The 26,752-nt window shown below is 38.7% G+C and overlaps 4 protein-coding genes across 4 annotated transcripts; 2 read left to right on the top strand and 2 right to left on the bottom strand.

Moving 5' to 3' along the window:
- Window positions 1–150: 150 nt before the first annotated feature.
- Window positions 151–8,441, top strand: LOC131795275 (solute carrier family 41 member 1-like). Its single transcript, XM_059112845.2, has 9 exons — window positions 151–775; window positions 1,674–1,781; window positions 2,283–2,354; window positions 3,043–3,334; window positions 4,384–4,543; window positions 4,818–4,891; window positions 5,528–5,656; window positions 6,246–6,394; window positions 7,388–8,441. Exons 1-9 carry the CDS (start codon window positions 254–256, stop codon window positions 7,571–7,573), a joined length of 1,692 nt encoding a protein of 563 aa, XP_058968828.2. The 5' UTR covers window positions 151–253; the 3' UTR covers window positions 7,574–8,441.
- Window positions 8,442–8,487: 46 nt separating this feature from the next.
- Window positions 8,488–11,037, bottom strand: LOC131795324 (uncharacterized). The gene is made up of 2 exons (XM_059112904.2): window positions 10,052–11,037; window positions 8,488–9,642 (listed from the first exon to the last, which is right to left on the bottom strand). Exons 1-2 carry the CDS (start codon window positions 10,937–10,939, stop codon window positions 8,926–8,928), a joined length of 1,605 nt encoding a protein of 534 aa, XP_058968887.2. The 5' UTR covers window positions 10,940–11,037; the 3' UTR covers window positions 8,488–8,925.
- A 1,554-nt stretch (window positions 11,038–12,591) lies between these two features.
- LOC131795262 (uncharacterized) lies at window positions 12,592–22,029 on the top strand. Its single transcript, XM_059112823.2, has 14 exons — window positions 12,592–12,835; window positions 13,789–13,908; window positions 14,250–14,360; window positions 15,044–15,155; window positions 15,775–15,874; window positions 16,423–16,478; window positions 17,109–17,164; window positions 18,013–18,138; window positions 18,555–18,649; window positions 18,883–18,979; window positions 19,077–19,180; window positions 19,374–19,489; window positions 19,922–20,012; window positions 20,569–22,029. Exons 1-14 carry the CDS (start codon window positions 12,676–12,678, stop codon window positions 20,728–20,730), a joined length of 1,506 nt encoding a protein of 501 aa, XP_058968806.2. The 5' UTR covers window positions 12,592–12,675; the 3' UTR covers window positions 20,731–22,029.
- Window positions 22,030–23,193: 1,164 nt separating this feature from the next.
- LOC131795266 (transmembrane reductase CYB561D2-like) lies at window positions 23,194–26,641 on the bottom strand. The gene is given in 5 exon segments (XM_059112826.2): window positions 23,194–24,667; window positions 24,670–25,090; window positions 25,491–25,528; window positions 25,955–26,008; window positions 26,011–26,641. Coding segments are annotated over 5 exon segments (690 nt in total). The 5' UTR covers window positions 26,102–26,641; the 3' UTR covers window positions 23,194–24,581.
- Between the last annotated feature and the right edge of the window lie 111 nt (window positions 26,642–26,752).

Raw genomic sequence — 26,752 nt, 5'->3', positions numbered from 1 at the left:
GAACTGGTATTTGAATTAGTCACTTTATTTGTAAGGGAGCTGGAGAAGGGTTTTGTACAAGATTTCTTTCTAGGGTAGTGTTGGGTAATTTAAAAAAAAAAAAAAAAAGACAGGCTGGGTTACTAAGGCAAACATACGTCGAAGCCCGCTTACAGAGATCAGTGACGATCATCATGGGTTAAAAATGTGATGTACTTTGAATTTGTTAATTACGATCCTCGAATGATATCGATTACGGATCTTCCAGACACTTATGAATTCACTATCTGTAACTGGCCTCTTCCAATATTGTGTTAATTTAGAGATTGAAACCAAAGAAACGTCCGTTAGGAAAAGAGTAAAGTCGAAATTTTTATCCAAAGGTGACGACGTCGGCAAACAGACTACAGGAATGGTTCCGAAAATCGCTGTCGTTTCGTACGACGAAGAGGACTTGAGCGATCGTGAAAATGGAGAGTCACATCACTTGTTGAACGAATGGACCGAAAGCAGGGAAGATGAGTCATTCGAAAATAAACGTTTAGGCAAACGGAATGGTGATATTTCATCGTCATCACACGAACATTTGAATGGAGATATTTCTTACGAAAATTCCGATCAACGGATTCCGTTGTTTCAGGAAGAAGGAATAGATGAATTTAAAACTGATATAGTGGGATCTAGCGATACAAATGTAGAGGAAGGATCTTTTACCATTGGACTTCAAGTCTTTTTTCCTTTTCTGATCGCGGGATTTGGAACTGTTTCAGCTGGAATACTACTCGATGTTGTTCAGGTAAGGTATTATTCCGTTTCTTCGACAACAATGATAACGATGACTTTCTTTCACTAATTGAGTGAATTTGGTTAAACGGAATAAGGTGGCTAATTATTTTTGAAAAGGTTATAGGTAGAAACCTTCGTATTCTGTGGTAACTAATCGGTTAAAATTACGCTATCGTTGGTTAAAATATTATTTTATCTTTTGCTGTTGATCTGTTGATATATGATAATGAGATTGAATGAAAGGAACGTGATATTTAAACCTATGGTCAAAGTTAACGGCAGCGTATCCACACAAGGGAAATCTCCTTTTTTATAGAATGGTACCTGCCTAGATAACACTTCAACCCCCCAAGAGTGAGAGGCATCTAATTTCCCTCAACGTTATTGCCCCTGAATCAAACATTGTGGTCACGAGAATGAAGGAAGTGATCGCAAACTCAAGAAACACTTGATTGTTACACAGTCTCCCTTTAAGCTCCTTGAGGAGTTTACAGATAACAGTCTGGGGAATATACATAGTGATGTTAGGGTGTAAAGGGTTAACCATTTAACTCCCAGATCAAATTTGTAATTCTCCTCACTGTCAACTATACAATTTTTATAATGTTACTTCTGAGAATGTAGTAGTGGATCAACTAATTATCCCCAAATTTGTATTTTTCTTTATTCTCATCACTTATCTGACTGATATTGTATTGTTACTGTTAGGAGAAATTCTGTCTTGGTCACACATGGGAGTTAAAGCGTTAATCAATTTTATGAATTCTCATCTTGCCTCTTCAGTTTATCAGTCAGCTTTCCGAGAACATAAGAATTTTATCAATCACAAATAAGCATTTTTTTTACTGGATTAATTACAATGCAGAATTTTTTTCTTAAGCCCCCTTTTGTTACCTTTTTTCTTTCAGCATTGGCAAGTTTACAAAGACATTTCAGAAATTTTCATTTTGGTTCCTGCTCTTCTTGGATTAAAAGGAAATCTAGAAATGACATTGGCATCAAGGCTTTCAACTGCGGTAAGTAAATGAAAAGATCACAATACAGGTTAGCAACAATGTAAGGTTGATTATTAGTCTGAAGGAGTCAAAAGTGTGTTGGACTCTGGATCAAAAGGTCTGTGATTAAGCCTATTCTTTCTTCATTGAATTTTGTGCTTACTTGAGACACTTAACCCTTTGACTCCCAGAAGTGATAAACATGTAACGTCTCCATATAATATCCCTACATTATCCCACAAACAGGTAATGAGAATACTCAAACTTATCAGGTAGAAATTGTTATCTTGATTTAAAACCAAATTCTTATAACTAATTTGCAAGGAAATATAGTAGCTAGTGGGGAGAATTGACAATCAGATCTTGGGAGTTAAAGGATTAATAGTTCAGATTACTTTATGAACCACAATTTATTTTTTAGGTCACATTTAATGCAATGTTGTTGAGTAAATGTGTTCAAATTTTTTTATTGTCAGAATCTAAGGGATGTTTCAAAAGTTCATTATTTTTTTTGTTTCCAAGGCAAATGTAGGAAGCATGGATTGTGCAAAACGGCAATGGAAATTGATAGGAGGAAACCTTGCATTGATACAGGTTTGTTCATCTTTAAAACAACTCTTGGTACCTAGCCTTTTCTGTTAGTGACCAACTGGAGTTTTCCATACTCTTGATGAAAATATGGCAGTTGGCCCTGATTGAGATATGCAATACCAAGGCAAGTAAGGCCTTGGGATGTGTTTTGAGAGCATGGCTCTTGAAAAGTTATGCGAAATTGTCCATCTACTGTGTTCTACTTCCCTATGAGTTGTACCATCAGAGGGAAGCAAAATCTTCTACCAAAGAGGAGGTTTCAGTTTTTCAGTTTCACTGTTTGTCTCAGAGGAGAAAACAGTTTGGCATTGCTACTTGTAAATGCCTTCAAGAAATGCAACATGCAGCTTGCTTTCTGGTTGAGTTTGTTGTCAAAACATTGCACCATCCCTGCTTGCAAAGGCTGCTCTTGCACAGCCAATCAGCACCCATGTTCACTTCAGTACTTATTTGTTAACTCTTTAAACCCTTAGAGTGACAAGCATCTAATTTCTCCCTACAATATCACCCCTGAATCACATATTAAGGTCATGAGAATAACAGAAATGATCACCAACAAAGGAAACCTTTGATCGGTAAACAAATTCTCCTTGTCAGCACCTTAAGAAATGTATAAAGAACAGTATGGAGAATATGCATACTGATGTTGGAGTGTAAATGGTTTAAAAAGTGATGTGTTTTAATGCTTTAGGTTCAGGCCACTGTAGTAGGAGCATTGGCGGCATTTGCTGCAGTAGTCATGGGATGGATACTTGACGGAGAATTCAACATTCATCATGCCACTCTGCTCTGTGCCAGCAGTTTGGTTACAGCCACATTAGCCAGTTTGATTCTTGGCTCTGTGATGGTTGCAGTTGTTCTCAGCTCCAGAAAATTTAACATTAATCCTGATAATGTAGCAACACCCATCGCAGCTAGTTTGGGAGATCTCATCACACTTGCACTTTTGTCCGCAATTAGTCGATTCCTACATAGTTGTATTGGTAAGTTTTGGTTAAATAGTGATGTGAATTCATTCTATCATTAAATACCCTTTAACTCCCAAGATCTGATTATTAATTCTCCCCTCTAGCTGCTACACATTTTGTTGTAAATAAATGATGAGAATTTAGTGTTGAATCAAGATAACAACTTCGACCTGATAAGCTTGATTATTCTTTTTACCTGTTTGCTGGATAATGGATGGATTTTTTAGGGAGAAGTTACATTTTAATCACCACTGGGAGTTAAAGGCTTAAAACTTGATACACTATAGGTTCTGGTAATAATTTGTAATTTCTAAATATTGACAAGAAAGCTTTCTAGAAATGCATTGATGTTCAAAAGTTTGGAAATAGCCCCTTTTGACAGTGTTTTTTTTTCCAATTTAACCTCAATCAAAATTGCTTGCAACTTCAAAAAAGGGGTTATTCTTTTTAAGGTATTTTTTTTCTTTAAACAGAGTAGAGATGGAAAAAGCAAATTTCTCATTAAACAGAAAAGAAATAGTGAAAATAATTTCATAGATGGAAGAATTTTGCGTGTCTGATTTTCAGTTTGTTTTCAAGTAGACCAAATGATAAGCAATATCTTGACCCTTTTCCCCTCCCAAGATGTCACAAGTAATTCTCCTAAAGTACTGTTTGCCATAAAATTCTTATGATGTTAGTATGGAGAATTTTGTTATTAAATCCACTAATATGGTAATCCTCTTATATTTTTCATTATTTCTTTCTCATCACTTGTCTGTGTGATATTGTATTGAAATTGTAAGGAGAAATTCTGTCTTGGTCACTCATGACTGTTTAAGGATTGAGACAAGTTTTTTTTTTAGAAGTAACTGTGATTTGGATTGAGTTGAAAGCATACTAAAGAACAGCCTTTCATTTCTTAGATTCTGATTCTGTCTGCTTAATAGTGTATTGATATTGTAAGGAGAAATTTTGTCTTGGTCACTCGTGGCGGTTTACTAGTTGAGGCAGGTTTTTTTTACAACTAACTCTGATTCAGATTGATTTTAAAGCTGACTATAGAACGACCTCTCATATCTTAGATTCTGAAGATGGCACCCATCATTGGATAGCACCTGTCATCTGTTTGGGATTCTTCCTCATTCTCCCCCTGTGGGTGTACATCACACATCACAATACCTTCACACATGACGTACTCTACACTGGGTGGACCCCTGTTCTTAGCGCAATGGTCATTAGCAGGTAATGTTATCATGGTAGTTTTTGCCATCTTGCTGGTGAAGGGGGGGGGGGGGGGGAGATTGCCTGCGCCAAACTTTGTCTCTCTGCGCAGAAGAGCTGATCTTCTATGGTACACTTAATTTATGGTTATGCTCTATGACATCCGAGTCGGAATGTCGTATAAGACAGAATAAGAAAATTATACAGAATTAATATTTTACTTTATCGTGTATTTATCTCACCGAGCTGATTTTTTTAACAACATAAAATTTGGGTTTTCTCTTTATGTTTGCAGCTCTGGTGGTCTCATTCTGGACTATGCAGTGGATAAGTACCATGGAATTGCAGTCTTTAGTCCAGTTATGAATGGTAGGTTTCTCGTTCATGACGTACGGACCTTGCTGCGCCCGGTCTGTGCGTCATGACCTCAAGTCAAGTCACCCATCCCAGTGGCCTTTCCACTCAGTTAAGAAATTCATATTAATATACAATTTTCTCGGCCGATGTGATAACTTTTCTATTGGTTTCACGACACTCAGTCGTAAAGCGCTCTATTTTGCATAGAAATCATAATAAGTTATACTATATTTCTAAGGATTGGGTGAATCTTATGTATTCGAACGCTTTCAGTCAACATGTTCAGGTGAGTTGAACAGTCGAATCAAGAGAAGTTCATTGCAACCCTAGTCACGTAAAACCTTGTTAATAATGTACATGAAAAAAATACGCGCTTCTGATTGGCTGAAACGAGAGCAAATTACAAATAGCGTGCGCATACTTCTAAAATTTTGTCGGTTTTGACTTTCTGTGATGTCATTTTATGTTCGTTATTAACAAGCAACAACATGATTTCTCTTTCATCTTATTTGATGTAATAATCACTTGTAAATTTTTAAAGACTACAAATTGCACTTGGCGTAAGGGCAAGTGAAAAATTGCACTCTGTACTTCTGAAATAGAGCTTGTTTTGAATAGTTTAAACGAGAGTGCGCATCGTTTTTTAAGGTGTTGGAGGCAATTTGGTCGCTGTTCAGGCAAGCCGGCTTTCAACTGGTCTGCACCAACTTGGCAAACCTGGTGAGGTACAAGAATCAAGTAAATTCCGTGGCTGCGTTGATACGTTTTTTGGATCAGGTATGCGTGATTCTGCATTAGCGCCTTACACCCTAACATCAGTCGGCATATTTTCCATACTGTTCTCTATACATTACCTAGGGTGCTGACAAGGAGAAGTTGTTAAGCAATCAAGACTTTCTTTAGTTGGTGATCATTTCCTTTATTCTCAAGACCTTAATGTGTGATTCGGGGGTGATATTGTACTTGGAGAGACTGTACGCCAGTCACTCATAGGGAGAAAGAGGGTCCCCTATACTTATTTCATGATATGTGATTGAGCGATTAATTTTTCCTCGTGAATCGTGGTTAAAGATGATAAGATCCGTTTATGTTTGCATGAATGAATTTTTTTTTATTTAAACATGACCTGTGATTTAAGAACTGAATTAAACGTAATTCCTGAACCATTTCGTTTTGCGTGGGGTATAGGGGATCGTCATGTATCAGTTCCCCTAGTGTCCTTGTCAGCTTACCTGGATGTACGAAAGCGTTTTTTTTTCCTTTTTGTTGTTTGAGACTTAGGAATAGAGTCTTTTTATTGGCTCCTTGGAGAACTATGGATAGTCTATCAGATAAAAATTTTCACCAATTTTTTTCCCCATCCTAGGAGTGCACGCTCGGACCACTCGTGTGTTGCTATTCATGGTTATTCCTGGAAATCTGATATTTTTGTACACAATCCGTGTACTACAGGCGGGACATACAACTCTAACGCTAATGTTCACTTCTGGCTATGTACTGGCTGGTCTGATACAGGTATTTGTTAACTAGGAGCTCAGGATTTATCCTTCTTGTCTCGACCATAGATATCTGTATAAGTCACCATGAGAATTGAATCGAAGCTCAAATTTTTTACCGCTAAGCAATAGCGAATCCTATGGCGAGCCAGGTTCATATGTGACGAGCGTCTCGCTTACTGCTTTGATCGACGTGCTTATGAAAACCTTTTCTAGGCGTTCAGTTAAGCCTGGTTTTTACTAGCCCCCCCCTCCCCCCTCTTTTTTTTTTGCTCCGCTACTGCTTTCGCGCCCTTAGCCTCTTTCAGAAACGGAGCGAAATAAGCGAAATAATAAACGGCACGATGCAGCGGCAGAAAGCGACCCGACCCAAACTTCTCTCGTTTTTTTTAAACTCCTCCGCTACTATCGCACTGTTTGCCATCACCCATCGTTTCACTTACTGAAGTGAACGCCTGTAACAAGCTATCATGCCCTTAACTTTTGCGCTGCATTTTATCAACTGAACGATTGAAACAGGCTGTGCGCGTAAGAACACGAATGAGATATTTCTCTGTTTCTTTACCAAGCCCAAAATTTGCAGTATTTTAATTCTATTTTACTTAAGCGTCCATAGCTCTTGAGATTACTGATCTTAGTGAGATGTAACAAGCGAGCCCCATTATTAGAGCTAGACCCCTCGAAACTCTCCCCGTCTCGTCTCAAACCTTCCGCGGGCGAAGAAACGCGCGTCCTACGCCACAAAGGAGAACCAGGTTGCAGGCTAAGCAGTATACTGGACGCGTGTCACATATGAATCAAATATGAACCTGATATTTGAACTTATTATAATGTACCTCGGTTAAGCTTGTGCCCACGAAATTCGAACTGCTAACAGGCTCGAATCATCATGGAAACTCAGATTTACTCATTGCCCTACTCCTCCGTCCCACGAGTTACAAATATTTTCAATAAATCTCTAGAATTACTTGTGCACTGTATTTCAAGGACATTCCCCAACTTCGTTTCGCAGGTCGCCATTCTTCTCCTCACAGCCGATTGGTTGGTTCACTGGATGTGGAAACAAGGCAAAGATCCCGACAACTACAGTATCCCTTACTTAACTGCGCTGGGTGACTTACTCGGCACCGGGCTCCTGGCCGTGTCGTTCCATCTTTTGTGGCTCGTAGGGGACCGCGACGCTGACGTGGGAGATTAGTGGGAACATTCCGTAAATTAATATATAAGTCATATACGCTAAATCAATTATCATATTTAAGGAGAAGGATATAGATTCCACAGGAACCATGTAACTTTTATCGTCGCCGTTACAAAGTACATACGAATTTATGAATCTCAAAGCTTTGCGAGATTCTAAAGGATAATCTAACCTTTCTAAAATTGTCCTGGAATTTGATAGAGATATTACATGAAAGCCGCCATTTTGAATGTTGCTCAGCAGCCTGACCGCTGACTTGTTTTTCTGTTTGAACCATCAAAAGCTACACAAAAATACGTTAGTGACCAAATAGTCTTATTTTTGCGATAACCTAAAAAAATGGCTGCATTTATAATCGATTTTGAAGCACTTTTGAAGAGGATTTTCGAACGGTTAGGTTATGCTTTACAATCACGAAACGCGGAGACGTAAATTATCCGGTGTCTGGAGCATACATCTCCGCTAAAATACATTTTTTCATATGTTTTTGTGTTGATACATTGTGCGTTCATTGACAAATTTTCGTCGTTACGCCCAAAGATAAATTAAGCAAACAAAAGTTTTTTCACTTCACCGAAATGTTGTATTTAACTGAAATAAAGTTATAAATTTCCACCCATCATTTCAAAGAATGAAATTACAAATTTAAATGAAAATTGATATCTATTAAGAGTGCTTTTTATAAGATTCTTTACAATGAGAGGTATTTCTAAAATCTGAGTATTATCTTTCCATTAAAGATGCTGGTAAATAAAACGAATATGTTTTGTAGTTTAATAGCAGTTTATTATATCTGCAAGTACTATAAGTTTAAAACCTTTACCTGTCCTCCAACTGTTAACTGCTGAAATAAAGATATCTCTGAGGAGCAAGGTCATCACGTCAGGATTTTTTTAGGCATTCTGCACTTTCGTTCTTTCTGTGTTGCAACATTATAAAACGTCAGTAGTTATTGAAATTTATTTAGCTTCCGTAACATCACATCGTGCAGGTCAAAAAAATAAAAAAGTAAAAAACCGTGTCGAATTCAAGGAGGGAGGCGCACTCCTAGAGTTCTCTGCGGTGTGGTAACATCGATTCTTTATTTCACTGATTTGTTTTTTCGACTTGCGCAACGGACTTCGCCGAAAAGGAAGAACAACTTGTGTTCTACACATAAACAGTTGCTAGAAGTGTCTCGGGGATATTTTGGCAGAAGTCCAAAAATTCATGAAAGTTCACGTTAAGCTGGTGAAACACACGAACAAAAGAGGGTCACTCTTACAAATTACATACCCATGAGTCACAAAACCTTTAGGTCATGCAGTCTCAGTCACGCATTTCCATAAAATTTTAAGTTCTAAAGGCTAAGTTTAATTATTGTTAAATTTAAGCATCTGCACACTTCTCGACAAAATGCTATCCTCTCCACATGTCGCCACGATCTTCTTGTCGATTGTCAACGCAATGTCACGCGCGCCTGAAACTGTTTTAATTGACGATACTTGAGTTCCGTCGGGGCGAAGAATGCGAATCTCGCGCGGGATCCCGTGGTAAGCCAACAAAGTGTTGTTTGACTTGTCAAGAGCGAGCCTGATTGGATACGTGATATCAATTCCCATGTTGTCTCGTTGGCCCAAATTATGCTTGTCCTCATCGAAGGTCTGCAATAAGGAGCCCTTTTCGTTGAACACCTTGATCGCGGTTTTGTTTTTAGAGCCATCGGAGTCAATAACGTAGAATTTCCCATCAAAGAAAATTGCCTTCCCTGGACTAGCAAGATGTTCTCCACCAAGCTCCATCTCAAGGCTGTATTCCTCTTTGTCATCTGCATTGTAGACTTGAATGCAAGGACGGGTTCCATTGCACGTCACTAAGATACGTTGATTATCATCCACGGATATGTTGCTGAAGCTGATGTCTTCATCATCATCAACCTCCACAAGAGAGCGGATGAATCGGCCGGTGATATCAAACATCTGGATGCTTTGAGGTCCCTCAAAAGGCCCATCGGATACGATGATGTTGTTGTCGGGAAAGAAGAAGACTCCATCGGGACATTCCATGGACCCCTCACCATCCTCGCCAATCTGCAGGTAGCAGTTTTTAAGAAATGAAAACAACTTTATTTATTTTCAAAATGGGGGGAAGGGGGAGGGGTGCGCTGCGCTGATGGGGGGGGGGAGGGGAAAGGGGGAATGGCTTGATCACCGGGATCCGGGGTTCGGGGTTAAGAGTTCCCTTCTAACCCCCATCAGACCTTTTGGGTCTTTTTCTGACACCAAAATCCTAACAGCGGCAGGATCTTATATCACTACCCTATATAAAGTTTTAAAAAATTCATTCGTCTTGAAATATTCCCTTGCTTATCTAGGCTATAGATAAGTTTGGACTCCATCTTTCCCCCGCATCCCCCTCGTGATCACCACATCAAAATTTCCTGGATCTGCCAATGACCGCTATTTGCTGTGTAACATCAATTTGTAACGCGTGACTAACCTGACACAGAAACGACCCCTCCGGATTGAAAAGCCACACGCACTCGTTACCGTAGTCTGTGACAGCAATATGTCCGTTCTTGCCAACAGCTACAGCGCCAGGATTGAACATGCTCTTAAATTGAAGAGGTACATTCAAGGCTCGAATCACCTCAGCTGCCTCGCGGTAGTTCGCGTCAGGAGTGGCTGTTTTGTTGCCAGACGGGGTGATACCGGCCGTGTTAAGCTCACTAAGAAGGGTGGGGGCCTTGCGATTGCCTTGAATGGCCGCTAAACCTTCTTCTTTGATGCTCTGCAAAATTTTCCGACTGGGCGTAAGATCAAGAAGAAAAATGGCTCTCTTCTTCTGTTCGCCCTCTGCCCCATTCATAGACAAGCTTCTTTTCTCTCTAGCCATTGCGTCGTCGATCTGTTTATAAAGCGCCTTTTCCTTTTCATCCAGCAAACTTCTTAGCTTTGCCATCATCTCTGAAAGCTGTTTTTTCATTCTTTCCTCTTGCTCTTGCAAAGGTGGGCCCGAATCTTCGTCAGTATTCCGCGTCTTTTTGCGCTCGGCCTTCTCGGGTTTTTCTTTTCTCGGCTCCCTTGGCTTTCGCTCGCTCCTCGTCTTGTTCTGGCCGCGATGAGCCTCTACGAGCCGCAAAACACGAAAATCTGTCGGCAACATTTTGATTCCTCCCATCGGAAGAGGTAATTCTTGGCCGTCAATGGGACAGTAGATCTTGAGAGCATTTTTCCCGGTCGCAGCATCGCACAGACAATCTTGACAGATCGTGTGCAAGCAAGGAAGTTGTTTGGGTTCATCTTGATATTCCTCATTGCAGACTGGGCATAAGAAACTGTCAGCTGAAGATGAACTACTCGTTCGCGCCTTCTGAAAAAAAGCCATTGCAAATAGAAGCCTTTTTACCCGATTTGTCCGGAATTCACTGTCTCTCGAGGACTCGTACGAAAATAAAATATTTTACCTTGTAAAGTTCAAGTGGGTTGTCGATAATGATAAATATTTGTAATTATCCGGTTCGGTGACAAAACCTTTAGTATCACAATATGTCATCCAATCAAAATGACTGATAGTCTTTCGCTCAAAAGTCAATGGTTTGCATTAATTCCACACTTTCTGTTTTAAAACTGAGGGTGAAAGACTTAAATGTAAAGCCTCCGAGCGCCGTTAAAAGTAACATTTCATTACTCCAGAGTTGTAAGTTTATGCAGTTGTCGACAGGGGTTATAAAACGAACAGAATAATTAACGATTGAATATAATTTAATTGTTTCGACAGTGACTCTGGTGGGTCAGGCAAATGAAAACAAACCTTCGAATGGCACCGCAACAGTTCTTTTGATCGATCATTCGTTCTTCCTTATAATCAATTTCAACTGATTTTAGCTTATGTGCTAACCACAGGGAAACAACAGATACCAGATTGGCTTCACTTTTTGAACAAACTACAACAGATGTGTAATTGCGTTACTGAGGGAGTCTCCTCAATAGACCGTTGAAACACGTATTAAGTTAGTTTGTTTACAGTATAAATTGCACGTAAAATTCCTATTAAGACTTTTCAAGCTTTTTTTTTCTGGTGAGAGCAGAGGATAAAGATATATTCTTGGCGCCAGCTAAGAAAACAAAATTTTCAGCTTGTGGAAAGATTGGAGAGAAGCGACGATGTTCGAAATCTTTTGGTAAAAAATGTTGAGTATTTGATAAGAAGGCAAAGTTGTGGTGAAGATAGGTGGGGGGGTGGGGTGGGTGGGGAATTAAAATCTGTGTGAAACGAGTATTTGTATTTTACGTCACCTTTCAGGACTAACATGTTTAAAAAGGATTGTGCTCTAAAAATACTTCTTCTCGTATAATTATGCTATTGAAGCTGTAGAATGCGAAATATTTACGATATTCTTACGAACACGTGGGATATTCATACAATCAGTAGATCTGGGGCGAGTGTAAGAAGGGAGAGTGAGACTGTCTCGCTTCTCGCGATGCTTCCAAGAGGCTCGCGCGTGTACGGTTAATAATACTAGCCCTTAGTGTATACTGAGCTTCAGGTTTATCATAATCAGTATGGAGTCACACCTTGGCTCACGAACATGTATTAGTTTTCCAGCTGGGCTTTCTCGACAAACAACATTTTACCAGCTGGAAAAGAATTTTATTGCTCGACCAAGGAGGACGAAGTTCGGTTATAATTGGACCTCATGAGAATATCAACTGCTGATATTCTCTCCCTGGACCTCTAACACCTGCATGCCCCCCCGTACCATCAGCCCGAAGGTAAACCAAAAGTGAAGGCTTGGGTTAGTGAGGCCTTCGAGATCTTTTCATCTTCCTTATGATTTCTTACAACGTAATTAACTTCAGGTGAAATGTTGCAACGTCCGACAAATTCCTCGAGAAGTACCCAGAACAGAGCTGCTTTACCCCACCCCTCCCTTCCCCGTCTTCCTCTAACGAGCCCCTCCTACTCCCCTCCCTCTCCCCTCCTTCGGCGATTCACAAGAACGCTTCGTGTGCGCGCTTTAATTGCGCGGTTACCAATTTCCAGATGGGTCAGCATTAGATTCCATCCACCAGAGTTCATATTTGCAATTACTGATATCAGATAATTTAGGTGAGGAAGACATGTTGGGGTTTAAGATGGCGGCGGTTCTCTCCGAAGAATCGCACTTGAAAGATACTGACGAAATACAAGAGAATGGAGATGACGAAGTTGAAGACATACAAGAAGCTGGCGGAGATTCTGTGAGCAAAAAGAGAAAGAAGAAGAAGAAAAAGAAGAAGGGTCAGTTGTGTTAATTACACACGCAGAGAATCGTTGATAATGTGATTACAAAACTGATACAAAAATATCAACTGAAAACAAAATGACATGCGTGTGCCACTCTTATGCCCTGTTCAAACGGTCGTGATAGTTAATGATAGTCAATGATAGTTGCAACTTTCATTCCCTATCGTTGACTATCATGGTTTAGTTCAAACGGCACAATAATTGATGATGGTTGACGAAATCACGCGATGAGATCGCGTATTAGTAAACAAATATGGCGCGCGCTGAGGTCGGCAATTTCGGTGGCATTTGAAATTTTAGTCAAGAAGTTGCGATTTGAAGATAATGAAGCTAAGCAGAAGACGATGAGAATGAAATACGAGATAATCTGCGAAATTTTGATGGCTATTTAAGTCATTTTCAATTTCGGTTTGAGCCCGTTATTGGCAAACGATAATTTTTGCAGGCTCAGCATTGGGCCTGCATGGACATTGGAGTGGTTGGGGGAGGGACTAAGAGTGCCTGTTGTTGCTTGTTGTTGCGTTGGCACCTGGAATAAAAAAGGGCCAGATGGGCCATGTTGAAGACGTGAAAAAGCTGTAGTACGCTTCCTTATTGAGTCACGCTTTATTCACTTGATTTAACGATTTTACCACAACACTTTGGTTAACTCCCACTCACAATTTTCGGCTTATTAAAAAAAACTACACACTGAACACCCTGGTGTAAGCTTGTGGAACAGTACTATACATTGGGTGATAAAACACATGCTGCAAACATGTTTGTTTGGCCATGTAAAGATGAACAAAATCACTTCAAATTATCAATCTAATTAAGAATAAGTAACGTATTGTACAGTTTCCAACAGCTCCCTGACATTCCTAGTAGTGTCATGTTATGGAAACCAGGAGAAGCTCCAGCTAGATTTACTAGTAAGTTTATTAGCTGACTGTACTTTTATACAACAGGAGGTGGTGAACAAAATGGTACAGAACATACTAATGGTGAAGCACTGAATGGAGGGGAAGCAAAAGAATCCTCAGCACCTGCTGCTGAACCAGAAGTAAATGGAGAGCAGGATAATGCAGGTAACTTATCACATTGTACTCCATCTCTCTTGGCTTGAGTGTAATTCTTGTGGTTGTGCTCAAAGTCTTTAATAACCCTTCAACTCCCATGAGTGACCAAAACAGAATTTCTCCTTACAATATCAATACAATATCAACCAGATAAGTAATGAGAATAAAGAAAAAAGGGTTAATTATTACCCTAATTTGAGCCTACGGACCAACTTTTAACATCTGACAGATGAACTTTTACTAACACAGCATCAACTGACACATTTTTGAGCCAAAGAAAAAAAAAAAAGCAATAAATTGCCTCCCCCCCCCAAAATACAACTAGTTGATTATGTTTCTTGTATACACAGATGGTGAAGAATTACAAGATGGAGAGACCAGCAACACAACTTCTACAAAGAAGAAGAAAAAGAAGAAGAAGAAGTCAGCAGGAGCAAAAACAACAGAAGGGGAAGGCCAAAGTAATAAAAAAAAACTATTTATCCCTAACCAGTTATAGTAAACTACTGAGATTTAAGGGAAGAAAACTGACCCCTAAACTCCCAAAATCTAACTGTGAATTCTCCCCTTAGGCTGCTACAAATTTTGTCATTAATTAGTTATGAGAATTTGGTGTTACATCAAGATGACTTCTACCTGATAAGTTAAGTTTTCTCACTACTTGTTTGGTGGATGCTGTATGGAGATTATAGAGAGAAATTAAATATTAAACACTTCTGGGAGGTAAAGGGTTACTGAATTCCATGGAACTTTGATCTGATAAAAGTTAAACTGACTCACAGGAAAATTAATCTGAGTTCTGAAACTTTACCAATAAGTTTATATGACAATTGTCAAAAGATTAATTGGGATTATTTCTGTCTTATTTTTGTTGTAATTGATTGGATTCTAGAGACAACTATCCTGATTCAAGCTCAGGAGTGGTCAGGGTGTTGTGTTCTTTAGGAAAACACTTAACTTTCATAAAGCCTCTGTCCACCTGGGAGTTTTATTGGGTTGAAGCAAAATGTCAGAGAACCCTGAAAAAATGTGGGATGGAGTGAGTGTGGCAGCACAGGGAGCAATAAGCTGATCAGAAAGATAATCATGTAACCTTTCAAAGTAGTTAGTAATGATTTTAATTTTGAATCTTTCCAAATATCAGATGGTACTTCCCCCTCTGCCAGGGAGCAGACTGATCCTCCTACTGTGGCCATATCAGAACTTTTCCCAAATGGCAACTTTCCTGTAGGACAAATAATGCATTATAAGGATGAGTAAGTATAGTGAATTATTTATTGTTATTCTAACTCGATGAAATAAATTTTTCTGTGATCATCAATAAGAAGGGTGTCTAAACAATGGCCAGTAGTGTTTGAGTTGTAAATTTAAATAGGAAAGGGTTATAAACTTGTTTTAAAATACAGCTCTTGTTTTAGCTCCAGTCTTTTGGGATTTAACCCTTTCACTGCCAATATCTCAATATCATTTTTGTTCACTTTGACTTTGATCTAAATTCAAGCAACATCCTCTAGTTGTTGTTTTTTTCTGCTCTTGCACCTTTCTGCTTGACAATGCTTTGATGCGGCAAAGAAAGATTACCTATTGGTCGATGACTCTTGGGAGCCAAAGGGTTACACCCTGATAACTTTTGATCATAGGATGTCTGTGGAATCTTCATCCAAGGGATTGAAGATTTACTGCTTCCATTTCCAATATCATACCACTCAAAATAATAATAATAAAACAGTTTATTCAAATGTCACCACACTTAAGCTACACACTGTATAAGCTAATTGGATGTACTTTCCCTTTGTTCTCCCAAAGTACAAAACTGAAAGAAAAGGAAGCAAGTGAAATTTTTTTGTTACATTTTCAAATTTTTTTGCCCACTAGCAATCTGTGGCGTGAAACAAACGAAGAAAAGAGAGCCCTAGATCGAGCACAAAATGACATATACAGTGATGTGCGACAAGCTGCAGAAGCTCACAGACAGGTAATGAGACCAGACAGTCATTGTAGAGCTTGAGTGTACAAGACTTCTGGTAAAGTAAACTACACATGGCAATGATATTATGCCAATAATACATCATTATTATGATAAGATGAATGCATCTTTTTTTTTTTACAACTGACTGTAACTTATAATCGCATACCATTTTACTGTATACCAGATATCCAGATATATTAGGATGTTTGTATTTAGCATCACTGATCAGTGAAATCTCCAGCTTCCATGCAGAATCCTGCTACTAGATTTTGACAGTGATGGAAACACTGATAAACCTGGCTAAATAATTCCAAACATACAATTTCAACTAGATGTAACTTAATTTATATAAAAACTTCAACTAGAAGTAGGGAAACCAGCATACTTTTTACAGGCATGATCTAGGATCTAAACTGAGGTGGCCAGGGTGAGACTTGATCCTGGTACTGTACTTCCTGATTGTGTGTGTAACACTCCCAGTACCTGATTGTGTTATGCTGTACCTCCTTCTCTTAGTTCCTTGTGCCTCTATTTTTTTTTTCTTTTTTCCTCAGGTCAGAAAGTATGTGCAAGGCTTTATCAAGCCAGGGATGACCATGATTGAGATTTGGTAAGGACAAAAGTTAGAAAATAAAATAAGGAACTGTGGTAGGGAAGGCATGTACACCATTCTGGATCATGTGATCTTAATTTGTTATTGCCTTACAGACTTCATTGAATAGGAGAGACTGCTGGTACATGAAGTCTAGGGAGGATTTCCCATCAGATCTTCAGAGTTTAAGCTTTTGACCCCTAAGGGTGACCAGTGCCTAATTTCTCCAAGTACAATATCACACCTGAATCACGCATTAAGGTCACAAAAATAAAGGAAATGATCACTAACAAAAGAAGTTATTGATTGCTAAACAAATTCTCCTTGCCAGAACCTTAAGAAATGTATAGAGAACAGTATGGAGAATATAGATACTGATGTTAGGGTGTAAAGGGCTGAGGGTTAAAGATTTTGCAGTAGCCATACCTAGAAAAGCATTTATTAGAAAGTGAACAGTCATGTCTCTTAAGAATTTTGCAAGTAGCTTTATATGCTCAGTAATATCTTTTATGGTGCTAGATCTTCCCTTGATTATAACATATTAATTGTTGTACTTTTTTTGGCTGGGCAGGGAATAGAGGAAACGTTGTACTTTCCTGTTTTTGCTCTATTTTAACTACTTGTGGTTTATTTTCCCTTTTTTCCCAGTGAAAAATTGGAGGGAGCTTCTAGAAAACTCATAAATGAAAACAAACTCAAAGCAGGTGAGTGATTTTACTTATTAACTGGTAAATGTTTTATTTTCAATCATTTGGTACATGATTTGAAATGGTAAAACTTATTTACTGCCTGTGTTTTGTGGAGTTACAAACAGTCATTACCGGGGCCAGCCAAAGGCTGGAGCCGGTTATAAAATGCTGTCTGTTCCTTTCGTTTTTTCAATGTCTCGTTTCCAGGGCCCCGCTTTCTGCTGTGACAAAATCGTTGTCATAGTAACTTTGGTATTACAATTTTTTTCTCAAAAGAATATTTGTGATAAAATAGACTTTCATATCGCGCGACAAACTTGGTGATGTAAACAACCCTTATGCATGCTAGTCTAAACGTGGGTTACCAAGGCAAAAGTGGCCCCGGTAAAATTCACAAAGTGATTCTCGTTAATCCTTAACACCCTCAGACTGGTATTCATTCAAAAGTCATGGATTCTCCCCACTGTTCTCTTTACATTCCCTGTGGTACTGACAAGGGGAATATGTTTGACAATCTGGAGCATCTTAAATGGGTGATCGTTTTCTTTATTCTCATGGCCTTTACTTTTGATGTAAGGGTGATGGTGTAAGGAGAACTTAGAAACCAGGAAGTAGGTCACAGGGCCATATTCAGTCTGTGTTTCTCTTAAGTTTTTTTTATGAGGGCCCCATTGAACAATCCCCACTGAAAACTGCTGTGGTGGCGAGTTGGGCTCCCTTGTTAAATATTATCATCATTATCATCATCATCATCATTATTATTATTATTAATATTATTATTATTAAGTTTAACTGCATCACTGAACAGACATCTCAAAATAGAAGAGCATGTCTTATAATTAAGATCTTTTTTGTTTCTCTAGGTTTGGCTTTTCCCACTGGATGTTCCCTGAATCACTGTGCAGCTCATTACACTCCTAACGCTGGTGACAAGACAGTTCTACAGTATGATGATGTCTGCAAAATTGATTTTGGAACTCATGTGAATGGTAAGGTTAGGGTTGCGTGGGGGCTGGGGAATCTGGGTGCCTCTCTCCTTCTCCCATCGGAAGTTAGGGGTTTTTTACTTCTTGCCTGACACCAAAATTATTGTAATGACAGGATGGCATGTTAGTACATATTATGGAGAATTAAAAACTTACTTGTCTTGGAATATTTGGCTTGTTACATGGCTCTTCTGTATAACAAGTTCTCTATTCTGGATCAAAAGTTTTTTCGAGGGCCCAACCCCCGCCCCCCTTTCCTCCTTCTCTCCTTCTCTCCTTCTCTCCTTCTCTCCTTCCCTCCTCCCCTCCCCCCCCTTCTACCTGATAAAAAATTATTGGATCAAAATTTCTTCATTTTTTCTTATTTCATTTTATTAGATTGTTTTGAATGATTAGTTTTTTTTATTCCCTCTTTTCAGGGAGAATCATAGATTCTGCCTTCACTGTATCATTTAACCCCAAATATGACAACCTGCTTGCTGCAGTTAAAGATGCCACAAATACTGGAATAAAGGTGCAGTGTTAAATTCATTGTGTTCTTAATAGTTGTTTGTGTGTTTTTGTTTTGTTTTATTCTTGATGTGAATTCTCTACTAACTTCAGAATTTTGAATATGCTTATAGTCTATACAAGGTATCTCTCCAGATAATAACCAAAAGGGTGACTTTAAAGGAGACTAGTGTGTCTTGAGAAGAAAGAGAGACAATTCTAATAATTAAAACTGAAATTGTCTTTATTTATATACAGGAAGCTGGAATTGATGTGAGGCTTTGTGATGTTGGTGAAGCCATACAAGAAGTGATGGAATCTTATGAAGTTGAACTGAATGGAAAAACTTACCAAGGTGTGACTATTGTATTTTCAAAAAAAAAAAGTATCGTATCCAAAAGATAATTCTAGAGCCCTTTGCTAATTATAAATTGATATGTTTTACTCAACAGTGAGACCAATAAGGAATCTGAATGGTCATTCCATAACACCTTACAGGATCCATGCTGGAAAAACAGTGCCAATAGTTAAAGGTGGAGAAGCTACAAAAATGGAGGTGAATTTGTGTTCATCGCATGATGTTGAAATGTTCTTTACCTTTTTGTGATTGTATTTTAAACTGGAATGTTTTATCTCTCTGCCCGCGTGTTATATTTTTTGGCATTCATGAGAAACTATTGCATTGTTGACCATTTGGCACCATTTTGTGTCCCGATCACATCACTGACATGCAGGCTCTTTCACTTTAGGAGAATGAATTCTTTGCTATTGAAACATTTGGCAGCACAGGGAAGGGTGTGGTTCATGATGACATGGATTGTTCACACTACATGAAGAACTTTGAGGTTGGACATGTTCCTTTGAGGTAAGACTTGAAGCAACAAGGCCGTGGAATGAAAATAAAATAATTTGCTCCCAGAGACATCATAGAGCACAACCCGAACTTGATTTATTGGCATGTGATGCTGGCATCTTATTAAGGCAAGTTCACATTACAAGCTCCCAATGGTTTATCCTACCAGCCATGGTTGATTTTGAGTTGAAGTGAACAGTGGGAGGGTGGGGTGGGGCAGACAAGATTTTTTATTACCCAATCCCCTCCCCCCTCCATCCTCTTTACTGGGCTCTCAGCCCTTCAGTACTAATTAATTTCTCTCTCCAGCTTTCCACTGCTATTAAAAAAAAATTGGCAGCTATAATTATCACCAAGAAAATAATGAGCACTCTCTCACCAAAATCACACCTGCTCTGCAGCCTGTTGACCTATATCTCTTTTTCACAACTTTACATTCCTTAGGTTGCCCAGAGCTAAACAACTTCTGAATGTCATCAACGAAAACTTTGGCACCCTGGCCTTCTGTAGGAGGTGGTTGGATCGGCTGGGACAGGTACTTTCAATGATAGAATAGCATCTCTCTCTTGGCAGGACAATGATTGCATGTGTCAGATTTTATAAAAATTTAGAATGATCATATTATGAAATTTTGCTAATTGTTTCTGTTGCTTTGAGTGGTATCCTCTATAAAATGACAGCCTCTGCTACCAAAAACTATCAGGAAAAAGGCACACAAAAATGTGTCTCTCTCATTGGTTGAGTTCACTGCACCCTTTTGCTGATTGGTCTGAACTCTTTGCACATGACTTTGAACTTGGCAGATAAACAACCAATCAGGGACTGTTTCACTAAAGTCTTAAATCTTACTATTTTACTGCCCAAAAGGACTGACTAAACAACAGGATCAAACAAGAAAGCCTTCCTTATACTCTTGCCTTCTTGTTTTAAGTCTTTCATTGGATCTTTTTTTTGTAGCTTTTCATTGCACTGCAATCCACTTGTGGCAGAATGAGGACAATTTGCATAATCCCCTAAAACTAAAACCTGCTTACAGCTAGTACATGCCTGCCAAATTACTGTGCTCTTAAAGAATATTTTCTACCTTGCAGACAAAGTATCTTATGGCTCTGAAGAGCCTGTGCAATGCAGGAGTGGTTGATCCCTGCCCACCCCAGTGTGACATCAAGGGTTGTTACACCGCTCAGTTTGAGCACACAATACTGTTGAGGCCAACAGTGAAAGAAGTGATCAGCCGAGGAGATGATTACTAGGAATTTTGTTTTAAACCCTTTCACTTTCAAGATCTAAATATAACTTCTCAGCACTGTTGGCTACACATTCTTAGTAAGTAAGTAGTGAGGATCTGGTTTTTAATCAAGTAGTATCCGCTTGTTGATAATTTTCTTTCTTCTCATCACAACTGTTCTCAGAAGTGTCTTGCACTTGTAAGGAGAATTTCTTTTTTGGTCACCACTGGGAGTGAAAGGGTTAATCCTATCTTAACTAACTTAAATACTTAAATTAAAGTAAGAAAACCAAAATTAATTTGCAACATCCTGGGAAGCAAGCAGACCATTTGGTCAGGAGAGGGGCTAGGAAAGTGCATTGGGTCTATTTAGCCTGTTCCATGCATTCAGCAAGAAAAATGGTCAGAAATATATAATGGCACAATGATAATGGTAAGGCAAAAAGGGAGATTTGGGTTGGGTCATATTTATTATGTGCCTTTTCCAAACCTCTCGCTTTTTTTTTACGCCTCTGGTACTATCACATTTACTCTTGGACTTCATTTTACTAACTCAGTCTTATTCAGTGATGTCTGAAACTGGGACTGCAGCTAGGATCAATCAGAAACTATATATAATAATAATAATAATAATAATAATAACTTTATTTAAGTGTCAGTGTATTTTAGCACTGCTGTGCTAATTGGGGACACTGTAAATAAGGAAACAAATATTGTAAATGAACAGAAACTCGTTAAAACCCCACCTGGTAGGAGGCAGATCAGTTGGCTATTTACAAAGCGTGCAGGAGTTGAATTCGGGGCCACTGAAGACAAATCCATCCAGTGGCAGTGAGGAGGACTTGAACCCGGGACCTCTGGCTTACAAGTGCAGCGCCCTAACCACTAGGCCATGCTCGCCTCCTTAAACTAGAAACTAGAAACTAGAAAACTAGCTTTTATTTTCATTAGAATAAAAAATGTAATAGTTATGGCTGAAAAACCTAGAAACTGCTGTTGTTAATGTTCTAAACCAAGGTGGAATGATATGCTCAAGAAACAAAAAGGGAAAACCAAAACAGAAAAACTGAATTATCCTGTAATACCTCTTACTGATGCAGTACTGTAGAGGGTTTCTTAAGAAACTTTCCCCCCTTAATAGTATCAATGGTTTAGTTAATATATACTTGAGATTTAATATTCAGAGAGAGCAGTCTGACATTTACATACTTTTTAGGAAAACTTTGAGAGTAAATTTTAACAGGTAAAAGCATCCTTTGCATTTGATTAAAAATGTAAACATGGTAATTAACAGAATTTGCAATAAATGTGTTACTTATTTTACACAAGCGAAGAGTGTGCTTATAAATTTAATTCTGTGTTGGGAGAGTTTTATAGTGTTTTTGTGCTTTCACTAGTTTCTGATTACCTTCTTTTTTGAACACAATGAGAATGAATTACTGCGGTAGCTTTGTTTTTCTTACATTAAATTATCAGTTGTAATGAAGGATTAGATGACATATTGCTAAGAAACTAGCTAGACAACCTGCTGGCATACAGTCAGTATGCATATTCTCCAAACTGTTCTCTATGCATTTTATAAGATTCTGACGTGGAGAATTTGTGGCAGTCAAAGAGTCTTGTCCACGGTCATTTTCTTCATTCTCTTGACTTTAATGTTTGATTCAGGTGTGATGCTGTAAGGTGAAATTAAATGCATCACTTTTTGGGGTTAAAGAAGTTAATTAAATAGAGTTGTAAAGGCTCATCGGCACAGCCCCTTTTATAGCTGCTCCATAAAAGGATCAGAACTCAGTTCCTATCGGTTTACTGCAAAACAACCAACTTGGGTTCCTTGTGTGCTGATTTATTTCTTGTAAACTTTTTTGTAAACTTCTTTAAATGCAACTTTCTTTGGGGTTTTAATTGACGATCATGCATGTGTTGCTTTTACCTGACTTTCGACTACAGATAAATCACTGCCAATTACACTATAAAGGTTGAGTCTTCCATTCTTCCCATATCACTGAAAAGACCACTCCCACAGCATTTCTGCTATCTCCTTGGGTGTGTTCATGAAAAAGATTAAGTTTCTTTAGTTCCCAATAAAATTTATACATTGGTCACTTGGGCAGAAAAGACCATTGCTTCTGTATATTTATGTAGTTTCCCTTTGCAACACTTACCAGTTTTCCATCACAACACTTCTCACAACCTAAGCTAAACCCCTGTTTCAAAAAAACTAATCAGTCACATCTGCTATATTGGTCAAATCACCACCACAAAATTTGCTGGTCTGGGGTTCAATTCCTTCTAGCTAAGTTGGATTTTTTTCCTTCATCCTTTACAAAGTCATCATCAGAGTCAAGTGATTAGTTGTTGTCAGTCAAATTTTCTAAGTCTGGTTTGTTTAAACTGATTGGTCAGTTTTGCAGTGACGATATTGGCTGCAATGTTTATGGTAAAAAACAGATTGTGAGCAGAATTTACTAACAAAGCAAGAAAGGGGTGAATATATAATGGTTTATTTATTTTCAAAGTGATAGCCATACATAAATGATTACATGATACATTATTGCAGATAGGAGCAACATTTTGTTGTTCAGTACTGTAAGGACAACTGGCTTCTTCAGTCAAACTTTCCCTCAAAAATATTTTAAACAGCAGTGCGAGGTAAAGCTAGAAGCACCAGTTGAAAAACAATCAAATGCATTGTTAACAAGCATTCGATCCTTCTACTCCTGAACCAATTAAAAATATTATTTTCCCTTAGTACTGGAAAACAACTGATAAGAGAAAACATTGTTTTCAAAGCAATGACACCAAATTTTTTGGAGCTGTTCAACCTTTAACTCCCAGGAGTGACCAAGACAGAATTTCTCCTTACAATATCAAACAGACAAGTGATGAGATCAAAGAAAGATATATATTAGGGGATTATTGGTTGATCCCATACCAAATGCTCTGAACTAACATCACAAGATTTATATGGCAGACAGTAAGGAGAATTACTAAAGAGATCTTGGGAGTTAGAGGGTTAACAAAGAAATGTATTCATAGCAGCTGAAAGAATCTAATACCTGCTTTTTTAACAATTGGTTCATACGTCAGCGTGCGTTCATCGAGATATGAAACACCCAGGAAGTTTGGAGAGTACGAAAGATGTGAAGGAGTTGCTGGAGGCGTAGCTGAGAGCAACTCTAGCTTCTCAAGTGTTCTCCAAACTTCCCAAGTGCTTCATATCTCAATGAATGCACAGCTGATGTATGAACCAATTCTTTTATAACATTTTCAACCCGAAGGAAATTTTTTTTTCTTGAGGGATTGTTTGCTGACATCATGAGCGGGCACAATAGGAGTATGAAGCATGCTCGCACAATTTGATTTGATTACACAAATTTACTAGCTATGTTATAATAGTAGTTGACAGGTTTAGTCTTCTGAATCCTTCACATTCATTACACTTGCATGTAAACAGAGTATATTTAATATATGTTATGATCTTAAGATGTTGAATTGCAAATGCTCTCCAAGACAGACAGTCTTCCTTCAACTAACAACAGCTTTAACTTTCAGAAGTGATTGGCATGTAAGTTCTCTCTAAAGTATCCCTACATTACCCTGAAAACAGGTAATGAGAATATTCAAACTTATCAGGTATAACTTTTTATCTTGATCTAACAACTAATTCTTGAAACTGATTTAGAAGGAAATATATTGCAGCTAGAGGGGAACTTACAATTGAATCTTGAGAGCTTAAGAGTTAACAAACTTAGTCAAAGTTGAACTGCTGTATCTGAAAATTGTTGTGGTGATCAGCCTAATTTATGAGTATTTTTTATGCTTTCCAAGGCTGTCCATTCACAGAGATGTTAGCTGAACCTATTTTCAACTAAATTATGTTCCTGGACGTCTCTTTAAGCCATACTCTGTATAAACTTGCCCTATCACAATACTGCCCAGACATATAGCTGACATTACACTCCCCCCTGGACATAGATGTTGGTGTTCTTCACAAACCAGTTTGAATAAAAACCCAGGCAAAGAGTGATACAGGCAACAAGATACACTAGTGAACCACACATGGCATGAAGTTGTTTCAATTGTTTAGGCTTCATCATACTGGCAAGTGGTAGCTTGGAGTACAACACTCCAACACCTTGAAGAGATTGGAGACAGATGAGAATCACAGTGCATAACCCCAGGCATCCATGCCAGCTTTGAAAGTGAAGCTTGTTGTGAATATTTTTGTTATAGTAGATGGCAGCAAAGCCACCCACGGCAGCGACTACAGCTGAGGTTTGAAGTATCCAATGTAGTTTGACCTTAGTGGCACGAGGAGCTGAGGCGATGAGAGAACTTTGAGGTGAAAACATCAGGATCGCTTCAATCATCAGGAAACTGAACTACATTAAAAAAGTCTGCAGTTAGAAAAACTACTCAAGGCTATCTAATGATTCAAGGAAATTTGCCAATGTATGAGCACAATAATTATATTAGAATTTTAATATGATTATTGTATTTCCTTGAATAAGCACCAAGATTCTAATAGGCACCCTCCCTATATAGGCTCCTACCCCCTTGGTCAAATATCAAACAGGCACTCTCTCTCCCCCCCCCTCCCTCACTTTCTTAAGCAGTACGAATACAAGGAAAAACTGTTTCGATTGCCTCATTATTTATAACTTTTCAAGCTTCAACACAGCAGAATCAGCGCTTTTGAGTGCAAATAAGGCAAAATATTTGTTATGAAAATGTCTCTAAGATACCGAGCGAGCTTTCAACTACGGATCAGATTTTACTTACACCCAAGGCCATCAAAGTGGGATGCCACGAAAACAGACCTGAGTAATGAAAAATCACGGATAGATGTACTTGTAACATTAATCAACATATTGTAGCAAAAAATTTTTGTGTTAACTATCAAGTAAGCACAACTGGACGATGGATCATTGAAAGCAACAATGAAGTACTGGTAATGATGAACATATTGTTAGGGATAACTTCGTCTTCATTATGTAACACTGAGCTTTCGCCAAATGAAGCTCTTTAGTTCGTATGTTCTGCCTTCCGAAGGTAGGTCATGTGATACTAGAGCACTGTTTCTTTCAAATTTCCTCTTATTCACGTGCATATATATGTAGGCGTAATTTACAAAATACAAAGAACGAAATTCCCCTTGAGACCTTCGATCAAGAAGAAAACAAAAACATTTAAGCTAAAGAGGTCTAAGAAGTCTTCACGATTAAACAATATTTAACCAAACTTACTTGATCCAGGCTGAGCAAGCCAGATCACTAGCAAAGAGAGTCCTACAGCAACATATGGACCATTTTCAAGAGAAAGCTCCTCTGATCACCGGTGTTTTTGTCAAGCACAGCAACCACTGCCTCGCTCGGGATCATCTGTTCTTTCATTTGGAAATTGGTAACCGCGCAATTTAAGAGCGCACACGAAGCGTTCTTGTGAATCGCAGAAGGAGGGGAGAGGGAGGGGAGTAGGAGGGGCTCGTTAGAGGAAGACGGAGAAGGGAGGGGTGGGGTAAAGCAGCTCTGTTCTGGGTACTTCTCGAGGAATTTGTCGGACGTTGCAACATTTCACCTGAAGTTAATTACGTTGTAAGAAATCATAAGGAAGATGAAAAGATCTCGAAGGCCTCACTAACCCAAGCCTTCACTTTTGGTTTACCTTCGGGCTGATGGTAGGGGGGGCATGCAGGTGTTAGAGGTCCAGGGAGAGAATATCAGCAGTTGATATTCTCATGAGGTCCAATTATACCGAACTTCGTCCTCCTTGGTCGAGCAATAAAATTCCTTTCCAGCTGGTAAAATGTTGTTTGTCGAGAAAGCCCAGCTGGAAAACTAATACATGTTCGTGAGCCAAGGTGTGACTCCATACTGATTATGATAAACCTGAAGCTCAGTATACACTAAGGGCTAGTATTATTAACCGTACGCGCGCGAGCCTCTTGGAAGCATCGCGAGAAGCGAGACAGTCTCACTCTCCCTTCTTACACTCGCCCCAGATATACTGATTGTATGAATATCCCACGTCTTCGTAAGAATATC

The sequence above is a fragment of the Pocillopora verrucosa genome, chromosome 11 (assembly GCF_036669915.1).
Source record: "Pocillopora verrucosa isolate sample1 chromosome 11, ASM3666991v2, whole genome shotgun sequence".
In the NCBI taxonomy this organism is placed as follows: Eukaryota; Metazoa; Cnidaria; class Anthozoa; order Scleractinia; family Pocilloporidae; genus Pocillopora; species Pocillopora verrucosa.
The sequence above is the reverse complement of the archived record's forward strand: the minus strand, read 5'-3'. Positions and strand labels throughout refer to the sequence as shown.

What these genes read in the sequence shown, in the direction of transcription:
- LOC131795275 (XM_059112845.2), top strand. Translation starts at nt 254, where the DNA reads ATGAATTCACTATCTGTAACTGGCCTCTTCCAATATTGTGTTAATTTA. An exon ending in TACTACTCGATGTTGTTCAG is followed by an intron (nt 776 to 1,673) that starts GTAAGGTATTAT and finishes TTTTTCTTTCAG; the next exon opens with CATTGGCAAGTTTACAAAGA. An exon ending in ATTCCTACATAGTTGTATTG is followed by an intron (nt 3,335 to 4,383) that starts GTAAGTTTTGGT and finishes CTCATATCTTAG; the next exon opens with ATTCTGAAGATGGCACCCAT.
- LOC131795324 (XM_059112904.2), bottom strand. Translation starts at nt 10,939, where the DNA reads ATGGCTTTTTTTCAGAAGGCGCGAACGAGTAGTTCATCTTCAGCTGAC. An exon ending in AGGGGTCGTTTCTGTGTCAG is followed by an intron (nt 9,643 to 10,051) that starts GTTAGTCACGCG and finishes TGCTACCTGCAG; the next exon opens with ATTGGCGAGGATGGTGAGGG.
- LOC131795262 (XM_059112823.2), top strand. Translation starts at nt 12,676, where the DNA reads ATGTTGGGGTTTAAGATGGCGGCGGTTCTCTCCGAAGAATCGCACTTG. An exon ending in ATAATGCATTATAAGGATGA is followed by an intron (nt 15,156 to 15,774) that starts GTAAGTATAGTG and finishes TTTGCCCACTAG; the next exon opens with CAATCTGTGGCGTGAAACAA. An exon ending in GAGAAGCTACAAAAATGGAG is followed by an intron (nt 19,181 to 19,373) that starts GTGAATTTGTGT and finishes CTTTCACTTTAG; the next exon opens with GAGAATGAATTCTTTGCTAT.